The sequence below is a fragment of the Theropithecus gelada genome, chromosome 20, assembly GCF_003255815.1.
Source record: "Theropithecus gelada isolate Dixy chromosome 20, Tgel_1.0, whole genome shotgun sequence".
NCBI lineage: Eukaryota > Metazoa > Chordata > Mammalia > Primates > Cercopithecidae > Theropithecus > Theropithecus gelada.
The window spans coordinates 14,511,183-14,528,816 of record NC_037688.1 but is presented as its reverse complement, the minus strand read 5'-3'; the positions used below and the strand labels follow the sequence as shown (position 1 = coordinate 14,528,816).

At 48.9% G+C, this 17,634-nt stretch overlaps 2 protein-coding genes across 3 annotated transcripts; both read right to left on the bottom strand.

Annotated features, from left to right (window-relative positions):
- Positions 1-4,457: 4,457 nt before the first annotated feature.
- Positions 4,458-5,814, bottom strand: LOC112614626 (metallothionein-1F). The gene is made up of 3 exons (XM_025371334.1): positions 5,702-5,814; positions 5,047-5,112; positions 4,458-4,701 (listed from the first exon to the last, which is right to left on the bottom strand). Exons 1-3 carry the CDS (start codon positions 5,727-5,729, stop codon positions 4,610-4,612), a joined length of 186 nt encoding a protein of 61 aa, XP_025227119.1. The 5' UTR covers positions 5,730-5,814; the 3' UTR covers positions 4,458-4,609.
- A 3,838-nt stretch (positions 5,815-9,652) lies between these two features.
- Positions 9,653-11,084, bottom strand: LOC112614624 (metallothionein-1E-like). Of its 2 annotated transcripts, XM_025371331.1 has the most exons (3): positions 10,893-11,082; positions 10,246-10,311; positions 9,653-9,897 (listed from the first exon to the last, which is right to left on the bottom strand). In XM_025371331.1, the coding sequence occupies exons 1-3, from the start codon at positions 11,014-11,016 to the stop codon at positions 9,806-9,808; spliced, it is 282 nt and encodes a 93-aa protein (XP_025227116.1). In that variant the 5' UTR covers positions 11,017-11,082; the 3' UTR covers positions 9,653-9,805. The 2 variants fall into 2 exon arrangements, with proteins under 2 accessions (XP_025227116.1, XP_025227115.1); XM_025371330.1 differs by having other exon boundaries at positions 9,661-10,311; positions 10,893-11,084.
- Positions 11,085-17,634: the final 6,550 nt, after the last annotated feature.

Here is a 17,634-nt window from a genome sequence, read left to right as displayed (position 1 = left end):
TTATCCAGGTCCTCCTTTGCAGATAAGTCTCCATGCTCCCCACAGCCTAATGGGCCACCCCCACTGCCGACTGGCAGTTCTGGACATGTGGGATGTCCCCAAAGAGAGATGACTTCAGATGATATGCAGACCCTTCTTTAAATTAAAAAGCAAGATGGGGAAGGTGGCGGGAAGCTGTAGTGGCAGCTACTTAGGAGGCTGAGGCGGGAGGATCACCTGAGCCCAGGAGTTCCAGTCCTGCCTAGTCCACATAGAGAGTCAACGTCTCTAAAAAAATAAAATTAAAAAGCAAGACATCCAGTTATTTCTCTTCAGCATACCTGACTGTTGCATAACATTGCGTCTATTCTATTCCCTTTTAATCTCTTTCATTCTTTGAATCCTCACAGCAATCCTAAAGGGAAATACTAGTTATGAACCAGTTTTGCTAATCCTGGGACTAAAAGGAAATGTCCAAGTAACTGACTGGTCGTCACAGAGGTAAATAGTTGTGCACTGATTTAAATGCAGCCAGCCTCTTAAAGGAAAGTGTCCATGATCAAGCCTTCCTTGGGCCCAGGTATCTGGTCAACACTTCTCTATTGCTGGAAATGTTCTAAACAACAGGGGCCGGCCCGGCCGCTCACACCTGTAATCCTAGCACTTAGGAAGGCCGAGGCGGATGAATCAACTGAGGTCAGGAGTGGGAGACCAGCCTGGCTAACATGGGGAAACCCTGTCTCCACTAAAAATACAAAAATTATCCTGGCGTGCTGGTGGTTGCCTGTAATCCCAGCTGCTCAGGAGGTTGAGGCAGGAAAATCACTTGAACCCGGGAGGCAGAGGTGGCAGCTTGGGCCATTGCACTCCAGCTGAGCCAAGAAGGTGTGGTCTGTCTCAAAAAATAGAGGAAAAAAAAAAACAAAAAACAAATAAACAACAGGAAGCTACCAGCTCTATGATGGACAGTGGCAAAAGCGATCCATAAGTGTAATACACACACACACACACACACACATATTAATTTGGGGCTATCTTCCATGTGTGGGATAAGATTGATTTTCACTTTCTCTGATGGAAAAGAGTATGATTTTCATAAAAATATGTTTATGAAAGTATTAACCACTTCAGTGTAAAATATCAACTAACAGATGATACAGGTGGTAACAGAAAGGGCAGTCATTCTTCTGTATCTGACATGAAGCACAGAGTCTTGCTCATAGCTTTATAACCCTAGTGTTGATTACAATTTTGTGGGAACACTGAATGGCTCTCTCTGGACCACAGGACATGTGCTCATGTGGTAGATGAGAATAACAGGATACACAGCTGAGCACTCCAGGTCTCTGTGTGCAAGTAAATAAATAAATATCTCATATGCTCCATAAAATGATTTTAAAAAAAGCAATAGCTAATATTGTAGAGCACCCACCCCTCACACCATTCTAAGTTGCTTATAGGTACTAAATCCTTTAATCCTATAAGCCAGAAGTTAGTATTATGCCCCTTGTACAGTGAGGAGACTGAGTCATAAACAGGTTGTGTCATGCAGCTAAAAGTAACAGAGGTGGGATTTGCACCCATGCATGATGACCGTAGCATCATACTCGCCCATCACCCTCTGCCACCAAGTTACATGAATGATAAGGACAGGGAAAACCTAGCGCAGAAACAGCAGTAGGAAGTGCACTCTGTGGACAGTCATGCACAGCTCTGTGGCCTCTCTGGGCTTCACTTCTCATCTGTCAAGCCAAGAGCAACATTCATCCATCCCAAAGAGCCTTGGTATCTTTGAACTGAGATAGGCAAAATTTAGCATCCAGTGGCATCATAATCTACCAGCTGTGGCCAGGGCCACAGGCCAGGTGTAGCATAGGTTCATTCATCCCTTCATTTCTGAGCTATATGACATTTGATGTGTTACTTAACTAATCTGGAAGACAACATAAGCACTCCAGGCCCTGCATATTTGCTGTCCCAGTCTTGAGGCCTGTGGCTGTCGTTCCTGAGGTCATGTGATCAGATGATATGAAGGATGGAAACGGATTTTATGTCTGCTCAAAGGCGGGGGCAGCATCTTATTGAAAAGCATTTTCTGTAGAAGGTCATCCACACTCCTCCTGGCAGGGTCAGCTTGGTTGCAATTCCATTCCCAGCATCCAATCCACACCAATGCTTTCAAACCCATAAGGTTTCTCTTAGCTTTGGGATTTAACAGGATTCATTTTCCAAAAAAAACAGTGTATAGAGAATGATCATAACTGCTATTATTTATTAAACCCTAGCCAGGGGCCAGACCATGTTGTCATTTAATCGCTGCTTTGAGATATAATCTGGTTTCTACAAATAAGGAACTGGAGGTTCAGAGAGTTTCAGTGATGCACTCAGGCCACACAGCCAGTACATGGTGAGGTGGGCTGTGAACCAGGACTGCCTGACACCAAAACCTGTGCCCTAGGCGCAGGCTGCCTTCTGAAGTCTCCTCTTCACAGGGAAGCAGTGGGCAAGCGTGCTCCTGACCTCTAGGCCAGGAGGATCATCTTCCTCTTTGACTGAATGTCAAATAGCGTTCCCTCCACATAACCAGGGGAACTGATTGTTGGCTTTAATTACAAGTCAGCCAGGGCCTCACTCTTTCCTAAGGAGCACTACTGCATCCTCCAAACTGCAGAATCCGCCGTCATTCCTGCATGGGCAGACGTGAAGCATTTCATGTGGAACCCATGATCACACACACTTCATTTTGCCAGGAACATGCTGTGCATGTCCTTCCATATTCCCAGTCACTTTACTGGTTGGAAGTAGTCAAGGGCTGCAATTTGAAAGAAGGACAAATTCAGCCTGAGTTTGGGAGGAATTTCCAAAGATTCAGAGCCAAGTCACAACAGGGAGTCTGTTGTCCAGGCTGGAGTCCAGTGTCGCAATCTTGGCTCACTGCAAACACTGCCTCCGGCGTTCAAGTGACTTTTCTGCCTCAGCCTCCCGAGTATCTGGGATTACATGCAATCATGCCCAATTAGTTTTTGTATTTTTAGTAGAGATGAGGTTTCATCATGTTGGCCAGGGTGGTCTTGAACTCCTGGCCTCAAGTGTTACGCCCACCATGGCCTCCCAAAGTGCTGGGATTAGAGGCCTGAGCCACCACAACTGGTCTAGTTTGCTATTTCTGGTCTGCAATGAACATCATCATATGTTCAAAGTTTGTACATCTTTCATTTCCTGTTATTTATTGATTGATTTTTTTTTTTTTTTTTTTTTTTTTTTTTTTTTTTTTTTTTTTTTTTTGAGACGGAGTCTCGTTCTGTCGCCCAGAGTGCAGTGGTGTGATCTTGGCTCACCGCAAACTCTGCCTCCCTGGATCACGCCATTCTCCTGCCTCAGCCTCCTGAGTAGCTGGCACTACAGGCGCCTGCCACCACATGAGGCTAATTTTTTTGTATTTTTAGTAGAGACGGGGTTTCACCATGTTAGCCAGGATGGTCTGGATCTCCTGACCTCATAATCTGCCCACCTCAGCCTCCCAAAGTGCTGGGATTACAGGTGTGAGCAACCACACCCGGCTATTTATTGAATTATTTCTCATTGAATCTGAAAAATGACTTTTGTATTTTATGTTGTATTTCATTATCTCCATAATCAATACTATTACATTTACCAAGGTTTAAGCCTGTGATAGATAGGAAATAAAAACTGTCCCTTCACCACAGTGTTTGAAAAGCCCCATTGGGTTAGCCTGTTTGCGTCCTTATAAGGGAATCCCTGAGACTAGGTAATTTACAAAGGAAAGTTTGTTATGACTTCCGCTTCTGCAGGCTGTGCATAAATGTGGTACAGGCATCTGCCTTTGGTGAGGGCTGCAGGAAGCCTGCAATCCTGGTCGAAGACCAAGGGAGAACAGGCACACCACGTGGGGAGACAGGGAACAAGAGAGAAAAGGGGACGGTGTCTGACTCTTAAACAGCCAGCTCTTCCTACCAGAGGAAGAACTCACTCTTCACCATGGGATGGCACCAAGCCATTCTTTAGGGATCTGTCCTCATGACCCTGAAACCTCCCACTAGATCCCATCTCCAATATCGGAGGACACATTTCAACATGAGATTTGGTACTGACAAAACATCCAAATCATGGCACCCACGTAGGATTCAAGGAACTGAGGAGTTGGGTTCCAGCACTGTACTACTTTTAAGCCTAAAATCCAATTTGGATCTGAAGTTGGGCAAGAAAATCAGAAAATAAAAATGATGAATGAAGTTTCTGTGCCACATTGACATGAGACAGGAAGCGATCATGTATGACTCCCACCCATATGGTGTGCACAGTGTAATACCATTTTATAAAAGTGTAAACTCAGTAGCTGGCCTGAAGGTGTTCACATTGTTGGTGGCTCCCATTTCCATCCAGAGCCTGGTCTCTAAACTCCTGGTTTAACACCCAACCCAGCCCATTTTTTCCAAGGTGCACAAAGAAGACCAGAGTAAGATTCAAGTCAAAATTCTTTTATGACAATAAAACAATCACATATTTAATATAAAAAGAAATGCAGAAAATGGCTCAGGGTTGTATTAAAAAAAAAATCCAGGTTGTGCAGGTTGCTCTATTTACATCTGGGAGCAGAGCTGTCCCCACATCAGGCACAGCAGCTGCACTTCTCCGACGCCCCTTTGCAGACGCAGCCCTGGGCACACTTGGCACAGCCCACGGGGCAGCAGGAGCAGCAGCCTGGGGAAGAAGGGGAGAGTGAGAGTGGCAGTAGACTGGACCAGCCGCCTCCCTGTTCCAATAGCAAGCCTGGCTCGAGCTCAGACGCCAGATCCAGAGGACGCTTTTTTTGTCCGGCACAGCTATGTTCTGAAACCATAGGGGGTACAGTTGAGGTTTGTGTCCCAAGAGAAACACGTTTCCCTGCTCCATCTGAACTCAGGGCAGAAAGCCTAGAGAGGGAATGAAATGGCAACGAGGGCAAAGAAATCCCAGTTCCCCAGAAGGATGCACTCACTGGCAGCCTTGGGTTCCCTCCCAACCTTAGCCACAGCCCCAGATTCCTGGAGATGGCCCCGCACTCACTCTTCTTGCAGGAGGTGCATTTGCACTCTTTGCACTTGCAGGAGCCGGCGCACGTGCAGGAGACACCTGCAAGGAAGAGAAAAACGCAGTGGGCAGTGAGTGAGATGCAGAAGGTACAGCAGCGGGTCAATGAGTCTCCAGTGCCCCCTCCTCTGTGCAGGGCCAGTCCTCAGAGCTCCTTTCCCACTCAGGACAGAGGAGCAGAAGCCGCATGTCCTCTCCACTCACGCTGGGAAGGGCAAGCACCTTCCTGTTTACCCCACCAGGAAGCTCCCAGGTGCAAACCCAACCCAGGAATACTGAGATTGCGAGCTAGAACCTTCTGTCCTGAACCCTGAAGACTCAATATCTCCAGCCCCCCATCCACCCTGATTGCTCGTAGCCTGGCAGAGCACTGGAGCCCAGCCAGCAGGACCCTGACCAACTGGGTGATGTGGGGCAGTTCAGCCTTGAGCCTCAGTATCCTTAACTCAGCTGTAGAGGCCCAGGGAGGAGGGCAGTGCTCTCAGGGGCGTGATCAAGAAGAAAGCACCTAACGAAGTAAAGGAGTCCTCTTCCGCTCAGAAGTTAAAGTGCGACCTCCTAAAACCCAGAGATCCTCTGTACTGGAGCTGGGAAATGGGGATCCCAGGGCGCAGAGACGCGCTTCCTTTACCAGCGGTGCAGGAGCAGTTGGGGTCCATTTCGAGCCAAGGAGATGCTGGAGCTCCCACCAAAGACTCGAACAGGAGGTCAGGCAGCTGGAATGCGCGCTGGAACCCTGCAGCCGGCTGCTCCTCTTTTAGACCGAGGTGGGGCCGGGTGCAGAGGTCCCGCCCCGCGCTTGCTCCCGCCCCTCTGAGTGCGAGCTGCCCACGTTCCCGGGCTGGGCTGTGCGCAGCAAAAGAGCCGGGCGCACCATACCCTGAGCTCTGCGCTGTGCTCAGCGCGGGACCGCCTCCTTTTTTCGGCAGCTCGCGCGGGAAAGGGCTGTGCGGCTGGCTTTCCAGAGGTCCACGCCGGCTTCCCAGTTTCCCCGCGGTTGTTTACCAGCTTTCTCCCCGCGTGTTCCGGGACCCCAGCCTTGGCGTCACTGTCTTCACTCCACCCCTCCCACCGTTTTCAGCTGGGCCTGTCCCAGACCCCGTGTGCAGCCCTCTTGCTCCCGTCGCGGGATCGGCTGAGTGCGGAGCGGGGCGCGTGCGGTAGCGAGCGAGTTGTGTGCAGAGCACCCGCCACCGATGTGGCTTTCGTTTCTCCTCGTCCCCCGCCTTGCCTGTCCCTGTCTACACTGCGGTCCCTCGGACCCCCTCCTCCGTACACAGCAACACGGGGAACACGGGTCGGCCTCTCTCTCCCGTCCATTCTCCTCGCCTGAGAGGATGTGTGGGCACATTTGTCCAGGTCCTCGTTTGCAGATAAGTCTCCATGCTCCCCACAGCCTAACGGGCCACCACAGTACCGCCTGGCAGTTCTGGACATGTGGGATGTCCCCAAAGAGAGATGACTTCAGATGATATGCAGACCGTGCTTTACATTAAAAAGCAAGATGGGTGAGGTGGCAAGAAGCTGTAGTCCCAGCTACTTAGGAGGCTGAGGTGGCAGGATCACTTGAGCCCAGTAGTTCGCGTCCAGCCTGGACAACAGAGAGAGTCAACGTCTTTTAAAAAAATACAATTAAAGGCCGGGCGCGGTGGCTCACGCCTGTAATCCTGGCGCTTTGGGAGGCCGAGACGGGCGGATCACGAGGTCAGGAGATCGAGACCATCCTGGCTAACACGGTGAAACGCCGTCTCTACTAAAAATACAAAAATTAGCCGGGCGCGGTGGCGGGCGCCTGTAGTCCCAGCTACACGGGAGGCTGAGGCAGGAGAATGGCGTGAACCCAGGAGGCGGAGCTTGCAGTGAGCTGAGATCGCGCGCCACTGGACTCCAGCCTGGGGAACAGAGCGAGACTCCGTCTCAAAAATAAATAAATAAATAAATAAATAAAAAGCAAGAGATACAGTTATTTCTCTTCAGTATAGCTGACTATTGCATAACGTAGAGTCTATACCAGTCCCTTTTTAATCTCTTTCATTCTTTGAATCCTCACAGCAATACTAAATGGAAATACTATCTATGAACCCGTTTTGCTAATCACAGGACTACAAAGAAAAGAGTCCAAGTAACTGGCTGGTCTTCACAGAGATAAAAAGCTGTGCACTGATTTAAATCCAGCCAGCCTCTTAAAGGAAAGTGTCCATGATAAAGCCTTCCTTTGGCCCAGGTATATCATCAACACTTTTGTATTGCTGGAAATCTTTTAAACAACAGGGGCTGGGCAAGGTGCCTCACACCAGTAATCCCGGCACTTAGGAAGGCTGTGGCAGATGGATCACCTGAGGTGAGGTGTTCGAGACTAGCCTGGCTAACATGGTGAATCCCCGTCTCCACTAAAAATACAAAAATTGGCTGGGCATGGTGGCAGTCTCCTGTAATCCCAGCTCCTTGGGAGGCTAGACAGGAGAATCACTTGAACCTTGGAGGCAGAGGTTGCAGATTGCACCATTGCACTCCAGCTGGGTGGCAAGTGCAAAATTCTGTCTCAAAAACAAAAACAACCAAAAAAATCCCCAAATAAGCAACAGGAAGCTACCAGCTCTACCACGATTGCAAAAGCAATCCGTAAGTGTAATACACACACACACATATTAATTTGGGGCTATCTTCCATGTGTGGCACAAGATTGATTTTCATTTTTTTCTGGCGGAAAAGAGTTTGCTCTTCATAAAAGTACGTGTAAGAAAATAATCATTTCTGTATAAAATATTAACTAAAAGATGGTGCAAGTAGTAACAGAAAGGGCAGTCATTCTTCTGTATCCGACATGAAATTTGAAAGAAGGGCAAATTCAGCCTGAGTTTGGGAGGAATTTCCAAAGATTCAGAGCCCAGTCACAACAGGGAGCTCTCAGGGGTCAGCGAGTGTCCTGTCAGTGACACTGGGCAGACCAAGCCTGATGGTTCCTTGCGGGGATGTGCTGGACAGTGCTGCTCAGTGGGCAGTGCTCACTGGGGCCATTTTGCTGTTTCCTTTCTTTTCTTTTTTTGAGACAGCATCTCAGTTGCCCAGGCTGGAGTGCGGTGGTGCAGTCTTGGCTCATGGCAACCTCTGCCTCTGAGGTTCAAGCGATTCTCATAAGCTTCTGCAGGCTGTGCAGAGTGTGGTGCTGGCATCTGCCTCTGGTGAGGGTCGCAGGAAGCCTACATTCCTGGCAGAAGGCCAACAAGGATGAGGCACATCTGGTGGAGAGACAAGAAAAAAGAGAGAAAAAGGGAGGGTGTCTGGCTCTTTTAAACAGCCAGCTCAGGAGTGAAATACCGGAGGAAGAACTCACACTTCACCATGGGATGGCACCAAGCCATTCTTTAGGGATCTGTCCTCATGACCCCAAAACCTTCCACTAGTTCCCACCTCCAATATTGCAGGTCACATTTTGACATGAGATTTGGCAGTAACGAAACATCCAAATCATAGCACCCATGTAGGATTCGAGGAACTGGGGAGTTGGGTTCCAGCACTGTAGCCACTTTTTTTTTTGAGATGGAGTCTCTCCCTGTTGCCCTCATTTTCCGCCCTGTGCAATGGTGGATTTCGGCTCACTGCAACCTCTGTCTCCCAGGTTCAAGCGATTCTCCTGCCTCAGCCTCCCCAGTAGCTGGGATTATAGCTACGTGCCATCACGTGCAGCTAATTTTTTATATCTTTAGTGGAGACAGGGTTTCACCATGTTGGCCAGGCTGGTCTCAAACCCCTGACCTCGTGATCCGCCCACCTGGCCTCCCAAAGTGCTGGGATTATAGTAGCCACTTTTTTTGTTTTTTTTTGAGATGGAGTCTCTCTCTGTCGCCCAGGCTGGAGTGCAGTGGCGCGATCTGGGCTCGCTGCAAGCTCCGCCTGCCAGGTTCACGCCAGTCTCCTGCCTCAGCCTCCTTAGTAGTGGGACTACAGGCGCCCGCAACCACGCCCGGCTAATTTTTTGTATTTTTTTTTAGTAGAGACGGTTTTCACCCTGTTAGCCAGGATGGTCTCGATTTCCTGACCTCATGATCCGCCCACCTGGCCTCCCAAAGTGCTGGGATTACAGGCGTGAGCCACCGCGCCCGGCCTGTAGCCATTTTTTTTTTTTTTTTTTTTTTTTGAGACGGAGTCTCGCTCTGTAGTCCAGGCTGGAGTGCATTGGCACGATCTCGGCTCCCTGCAATCTCCGCCTCCCGAGTTCACGCCATTCTCCTGCCTCAGCCTCCTGAGTAGCGGCGCCCGGCCTGTAGCCACTTTTAAGCCTAAAATCCAATGTGGATCTGAAGTTGAGCAGGAAAATCAGAAAATAAAAGTGAGGAATGAAGTTTCTGTGCCACACTTGACATGAGAGTGGAAGTGATCATATATACCCCCTCCACCCCCACCAAAATGGTGTGCACAGTGCAATGCCATTTTACAGAAGTGTGAACTCAGTGAGGTAACCTGGCTGGCCTGAAAGTGTTAACATTGTTAGTGACTCACATTTCCATCCACAGCCTGGTCTCTAAACTCCTGGTTCAACCCCCACCCAGTCCATTTTTTCCAAGACATACAAAGAACAGAATAAGATTCAAGTCAAAATTCTTTTATGACAATAAAACAATCACATATTTAATATAAAAAGAAATGCAGAAAATGGCTCAGGGTTGTATTAAAAAAAAATATCCAGGTTGTGCAGGTTGCTGTATTTACATCTGGGAGCAGAGTTGTCCCCACATCAGGCACAGCAGCTGCACTTCTCCGACGCCCCTTTGCAGACGCAGCCCTGGGCACACTTGGCACAGCCCACGGGGCAGCAGGAGCAGCAGCCTGGGGAAGAAGGGGAGAGTGAGAGGTGGCAGTAGACTGGACCAGGCACCTCCCTGTCCCAATAGCAAGCCTGGCTCGAGCTCAGACGCCAGACCCAGAGGATGCTTTTTTTGTCTGGCACAGCTCTGTTCTGAAACCATAGGGGGTACAGTTGGGGGTTGTGTCCCAAGAGAAAAATGCTTCCCTGCCCCATCTGAACTCAGGGCAGAAAGCATGGAGAGGGAATGACATGGCCAACAGGGGCAAAGAAATCCCAGTTCCCCAGAAGGAAGCACTCAGGGCCAACCTTGAGTTCCCTCCCAATCTTAGCCACAGCCCCCAGATTCCTGGAGATGGCCCCGCACTCACTCTTCTTGCAGGAGGTGCATTTGCACTCTTTGCACTTGCAGGAGCCGGCGCATGTGCAGGAACCACCTGCAAGGAAGAGAAAAACGCAGTGGGCAGTGAGTGAGATGCAGAAGGTACAGCAGTGGGTCAGTGAGTCTTCGGTGCCCCCTCCTCTGTGCAGGGCCAGCCCTCAGAGCTCCTTTCCCACTCAGGACAGAGGAACAGAAGCCCTATGTCCTCTCCACTAACACTGGGAAGGGCAAGCACCCTCCTGTTTACCCCACCAGGAAGGTCCCACGTCCACATCCAACCCAGGAATATTGAGATTGCGAGCCAGAACCTTCTGTCCTGAACCCTGAAGAATCAATGTCTCCAGCCCCCCATCCACACTGATTGCTCAGAACCTGGACAGAGCACTGGGGCCCAGCCAGCAGGACCCTGACCAACTGGGAGTGGAGCAGTTCAGCCTTGAGCCTCAGTATCCTTAAGTCTGAGGTAGAGGCCCAGGGAGGAGGGCAGTGCTCTCAGGGGCGTGATCAGGAAGAAAGCACCTAACGAAGTAATGGAGTCCCCGTCGCTCAGAGCTTTAAATGCGACCTCCTGAAACCCAGAGACCCCCTGTAATAGGGCTGGGAAATGGGGCTTCCAGGGCCTAGAGCTTCCCTTACCAGTGGCGCAGGAGCAGTTGGGGTCCATTTCGAGCCAAGGAGATGCTGGAGCTCCCACCGGTAAGGCAAAAACGCAGTCAGGCAGTTGGAAAGTGCAGTGGAGCCCTGCAGCCGGCTGCTTCATTTATAGACGGAGGTCGGGCCGGGCGCAGAGGCCCAGCTCTGCGCCTGCACCCGGCCCGCTGAGTCCGCTCTGCCGGCTATCCTAGGCTGGGCTGTGCGCAGCAGAAGGGCCGGGCGCACCATCCCCTGAACTCTGAGCGGTGCGCACCGCGGGACCGCCCCTTTGGCGCCTGTTCGCGCGGGATGGGCTGTGCGCCCGGCGGTACGCGGCGTTCCCGAGGTCCAGGCCGCTCTTCCCGGTTTCCCCGAGGTTGCCTTACACCCTCCTCCCGGCGTGTTCCGGGACCCCGGCCTTGACGTCGCGGGCGTCTCCACCCCACCCCTCGCCCCGAAGTTTTCAGCTCGACCTGTCCAGGAGTCCCTGTGCAGCCCTCCTGCTCCCGTCCCGGGATCGGCTGAGTGCGGAGTGGGGAACGTGCGGTAGCTAGCGAGTTGTGTGCAGAACATCCGCCACCGATGTGGCTTTCGTTTCTCCTCGTCTCCCGCCTTGCCTGTCCCTGCCCACACCGCGGTCCCTCGGACCCACTCCTCCGTACACAGTAACAGGCGGAACACGGGTCGGCCTCTCTCTCTCCCGTCCATTCGCCCTGCCTGTGAGGATGTGCGGGCACATTTATCCAGGTCCTCCTTTGTGTATAAGCCTCCAAGCTTCCCACAGCCTTCGGGCCACAATACCGGATGGCAGTTCTGGACATGCGGGATGTCCCCAAAGAGAGATTACTTCAGATGATATGCAGACCCTGCTTTAAATTAAAAAGCAAGCTGGGCGAGGTGGCGCTTACTGCTGTAGTCCCAGCTACTTGGGAGGATCACTTGAGCCTAGGAGTTCGAGTCCAGCCTGGGCAACATAGGGAGTCAACGTCTCTAAAAAAATAAAAAGCAAGATAAATGGTTGTTTCTCTTCAATATTGCTGATCTCTTCAATATTCCAGGCTCAATGCATAACATTGAGTCTGTACTGGTGTCTTAACCACTTGCTTTGTGATCTTAAAGAAAAATACTATTTATGAACCTGTATTACTAAACAGACGGCTACTACAGAGTTAAAGTAATTGGTTCAAGTCACAGAGCTGAGAAGTTGTCACTGATCTGAATCCAACCAACCCCTCAAGAGAAAGTGTTCATGGATCAAGCCTTCCTTTGGCCCAGGTATGTCATCAGCACTTCTCTCTTGCTGGAAAGCTTCTAAACAATGGCAAGCCACAAGCTCAACCATGTGCAGTGGCAAAAGCAATCCATAAGTGTAATACACACACACACACACAAAAAAAACACATTTATAGTTTTCCTGGCTGTCTTCTACGTATGGATAAGACTGATTTTCATTTTTGGAGGTGGAAAAGAGTTTGCTTTTCATACAAATATATTTAAGAAAATATTAATCATTTAAATATAAAATGGTAAGAAAAGCGTGCAGGTGGTAACAGAAATGCCAGTCATTTTATATCTGACATGAGGGAGAGAATCTTGCTCGTAGCTCGATAACCCTGGGTTGAGGATGATTTTATGGGAGCAATGAATGGCTCTCTTTGGACCACATGACATACGTTCATGTGGTAGATGACAATGACAGTATATACAGCTAGGCACTCCAGGCCTGGCTTCTTTGTCTGTAAGTAAATATCCCCCATGCAATGTATAATTATTTTAAAAAAATAATAAAGCAATAACTAATATTGTAGAATGTTTGCCAAGCACCATTCCAAGCTCCTCACATGTATAAAATTCTTTCACCTTACAAGCCAGATGCCATTATTATGCTTCTATTACAGGAGACACAGAGAGGTTGTGAGGCACAGCTAAAAGTGACAGAGGTGGGATGTGCACTCATGCATACTGTCTGCACCATCATGCCCTCACCCATTGTATTAGTTTGTTTTCACACTGCTGATAAAGACATACCCAAGACTGGGCAATCTACAAAAGAAAGGGGTTTAATGGACTTACAGGTCCACATGGCTGGGGAGGCCTCACAATCATGCAGAAGGCAAGGAGGAGCAAGTCATGTCTTACATGGACGGGAGCAGGCAAAGAGAGAGCTTGTGCAGGGAAACCTCCATTTTTAAAACCATCAGATCTCATGAGATTCATTCACTATTACGAGGACAGCACGGGAAAGACCTGCCCCCATGATTCAATTACCTCCCACTAGGTTCCTCCCATGACACTTGGGAATTGTGGGAATTACAATTCAAGATGAGATTTGGATAGAAGCCCAGCCAAACCATATCTTTCTGCCTCTGACCCCTCCCAAATCTCACATCCTCACATTTTGAAACCAATCATGCCCTCCCAACAGTCCCCCAAAGTCTCAACTCACTTCAACATTAACTCAGAAGTCCACAGTCTAAAGTATTATCTGAGACAAGGCAAGTCCCTTCTGCCTATGAGCCTGAAAAATCAAAAGCAAGTTAGTTACTTCCTAGATACAATGGTAGTACAGGCATTGGGTAAATACAGCAATTTCAAATGGGAGACATTGGCCAAAATGTTTTGGGGCTACCGGCCCCATAAAAGTCCAAAATCCAGCAGGACAGTCAAATCTTAGAGCTCCAAAGTGGTCTCCTTTGACTCCATGTCTCATATCCAGGTCACATTGATGCAAGAGGTGGGTTCCCAAGGTCTTGGGCAGCTCTGCCCCTGTGGCTTTACAGCTCCCCTCCTGGTTGCTTATATGGCTGGCATTGAGTGTCTGTGGCTTTTCCAGGCACATGGTGCAAGCTGTTGGTGGATCTACCATTCTGGGGTCTGGAGGACTGGAGCTGGCCTTCTTCTCACAGCTCCACTAGGCAGTGCCCCAGTAGGGCCTCTGTGTGAGGGCTCTGACCCCACATTCTCTTCCACACTGCCCTAGCAGAGGTCCTCCACGAGGGCCCCACCCCTACAACAAACTTCTGCATTTCCATACAACTTCTGAAATCTAGGCAGAGGTTCCCAATTCCTGACTTCTGTGCACTCACGGGCTCAACATTATGTGGAAGCTGCCAAGGCTTGGGGCTTGCACCTTCTGAAGCCATAGCCAAAGCTTTACATTGGCCCCTTTTAGCCATGGCTGGAGTGGCTAGGATGCAGGGCACCAAGTCCCTAGGCTGCACACAGCACAGGGACCCTAGACCTAGCCCACGAAACCACTTTTTCCTCCTAGGCCTTTGGGCCTGTGATGGGAGGGGCTGCTGTGAAGTCCTCTGACATGCCCTGGAAACATTTTCCCCATTGTCTTCGGGATTAACATTCTGCTCCTTGTTATTTATGCAAATTTTGGCAGCCAGCTTGAATTTCTCCTCAGAAAAGGGTTTTTTTTTTTTTTTCTATTGCATTGTCAGGCTGCAAATTTTCCAAGCTTTTATGCTTTGTTCCTCTTGTAATTCTGAATGCCTTTAACAGCACCCAAGTCACCTCTTGAATGTTTTGCTGCTTAGAAATTTCTTCCATCAGATGCCGTAAATCATCTCTCTCAAGCTCAAAGTTCCACATATCTCTAGGGCAAAGGCAAAATGCCACCAGTTTCTTTGCTAAAACACAACAAAAGTCACCTTTGCTCCAATTCCCAACAAGTTCCTCATTTCCGTATAAGACCACCTCAGCCTGGACTTTATTGTCCGTATCGCTGTCAGCATTTTGGGCAAAGCCATTCAACAAGTCTCTAGGAAGTTCCAAACTTTCCCACATTTTCCTGTCTTCTGAGCCCTCCAAACTGTTCTAACTCTTGCCTGTTACCCAGTTCCAAAGTTGCTTTTTTTTCTCTTTCAAAGATGAGACTCTCACTTTTTTTGTTTTTTGGTGGTGAAGTAGGCTGTGAACCAAGACTGCCTGACACCAAAATCCATGCCCTAGGCTCAGGCTACCTTCTGAAATCTCTTCACAGGGAAACAGAGAGGTCAGTGGCCCTGACCTCTAGGCCAAGAGACTCATCTTCCTCTTTGATTGAACATCAAATAGGATTCCATCCACATAGCCAGGGGGGACTAATCACTGGTTTTAATTACAAGTCAGCTAGGGCCTCACTCTTTCCTAATGAACACTCCCCACACTCCCCAAACTGCGGGATCTGCTATCACTCCTGCGTGGGCAAACGGGAACATCTGCAACCCATGATTACACACACTGCATCGTGCTTGGAAAATGCTCGGCTCTTCCCTCCACAACCCCAGTCACTTTGATGGATTGACATAGTCAAGGGCTGAAATTTGAAAGGGAAAATTCAGCTTGAGCTTGGGCAGAACTTTCAAAGATTCAGAGCCAAGTCACAACAGGGAACTCTCAGGTGTCAGCAAGTGTCCTGTGACTCTGGGCAGGCTAATTCTCTTTTTCTTTCTCTCTCTCTCTCTCTTTTTGAGACAGAGTCTTGCTGTATTAACCAGGCTGGAGTGCAGTGTCAAGATCTCTGCTCATGGCAACGTTCACCTCCTGGGCTCAAGCGATCCGCTCACCTTACCCACCCTCTCTCACCCCCCACCCGAGTAACTGGGAGTACAGGCACACATCACCAAGCCCAATTACACTTTGCATTTGTTGTAGAGACAAGTTTCGCTGTGTGCCACGGCTGGTCTCGAACTCCTGAGGTCAAGCAATCTGCTGGCCTCACCCTCCCAAACTGCTAGGGTTACAGGCTTGAGCCACTGCCCTCAGCCCAGCTGATGGTATCCTTGTGAGGTTGTCATGGCCAGTGCGGATGAAAGTGTGTGGTTCACACAATGGCACCAGTCCATCGTTTCTAGTCTATAGTGTACATCACTCATGAACATATGTGCAGAGTTTGTAAATCTTCAAGTTTTCTGTTACTTTTTTTTTTTTTTTTTTTTTGAGATGGAGTCTTGTTCTATCACCCAGGCTGGAGTGCAGTGGCAGGGTCTCGGTTCATTGCAAACTCCACCTCCCAGGTCCAAGCGATTCTCCTGTCCCAGCCTCCTGAGTAGCTGGGATTACAGGTTCCTGCCGCCAAGCCCAGCTAATTTTTGTATTTTTAGTAGAGACGGGGTTTCACCGTGTTGTCCAGGCTGGTCTCAAGATCCTGACCTCTGGTGATCCGCCTGCATCAGCCTCTCAAAGTGCTGGGATTACAGGCACAAGACACTGTGCCTGGCCAATTTTTCTGTTACTTCTTTATGCATTTATTGAATTCTTTCCTGTTAAATGTGAAAAATTGTGTTTTGTATTTTGTGTTTGATTTCATTTTCTCCGTAATTGACATAATTATATTTATCTTCCCACCTAAGAGGAAGCATCCTCCACCACACCGCTCAGCAGGACAGTTTACTCATCAACTTGCCATGGTTTTTGCCAAAGCCAAGATTTTGAAGCAAGTGTCAATCTGGAGCACCAAGGCTCAGGCCATGCAGCCTTCCCCAGCCTCATTGTCACTTAGTGTCTGCGGTCAGGAGTTGGGGAGCAGGTAGCAACATCCCAGCCTTGGGATGGCTTCCCTTTTCTTCTTTGTAACCAGATTTTTGAAACATTGTTAGTTTATTTTTATTTTACTTTTTTTTTTTGAGATAGAGCCTCATTCCATCGCCCAGACTGAAATGCAGTGGCACGATCTTGGCTCACGGCAACCTCCGCCTCCCGGGCTCAACTAATCTTCTCACCTCAGCCTCCCAAGTAGCTGGGACTATGCCAGGCTAAAATTGCTAGTTTCATCAGGCTCTGATCCACAATGGCCTTTTGCTATCAGCCTCTTGAGAAATCTCTCTCTTTTTGTATAAATAACAAAGTTTTAAAAATGTATTTTCTGAAATCAGTGTTTTACACACCAAAATTTTAAAAAAGGTTTATGTCTGGGAAGCATAGGTAGTAAAAAGTTCCTTCACCACGGAGTCTGAGAAGCCCAGTGTGGGAATCAAGCAGCTGAGGAATTGGGTTCCACCCCTGTCATCTCTTTGAAGCCTAAAATCTGATGAGGAAACTGAAATTGGGTAGGGAAATCAGAAAATAAAAATGAGAGATGGAGAAGTTTCTGTGCCACATTTGATACGACCAGAGGTGATCATGGATGTCCCCCCATTATGATCTGGTAGAGTGCAATTCCATTTTCTAGAAGATGAAGCTCAGTGAGGTAACCTGGCTTGCCTGAAGGCACTCAGATTGTTAGCGACTCAGATTTCCATCCAGAGCCCGGGTCTCTCAACTCCTGGTTCAATCTCTAACCCTGGTCCATTAATTCGAAGTCACACAAAGGAAAGGAGAGTCACAATCAAGTCAAAACTGTTTTATTGTCATTTACATATTTAATAGAAAAACGAATGTAGCAAATGGCTCAGGGTTGTATAAAAAAAAAAAAAAAAAAAGGCCGGGCGCGGTGGCTCAAGCCTGTAATCCCAGCACTTTGGGAGGCCGAGACGGGCGGATCACGAGGTCAGGAGATCGAGACCATCCTGGCTAACACGGTGAAACCCCATCTCTACTAAAAAATAAAAAAAAAAATTAGCCGGGCGAGGTGGCGGGCGCCTGTAGTCCCAGCTACTCGGGAGGCTGAGGCAGGAGAATGGCGGGAACCCGGGAGGCGGAGCTTGCAGTGAGCTGAGATCCGGCCACTGCACTCCAGCCCGGGCGACAGAGCGAGACTCCGTCTCAAAAAAAAAAAAAAAAAAAAAAAAAAAAAAAAAAAAAAAAAAAAAAAAAC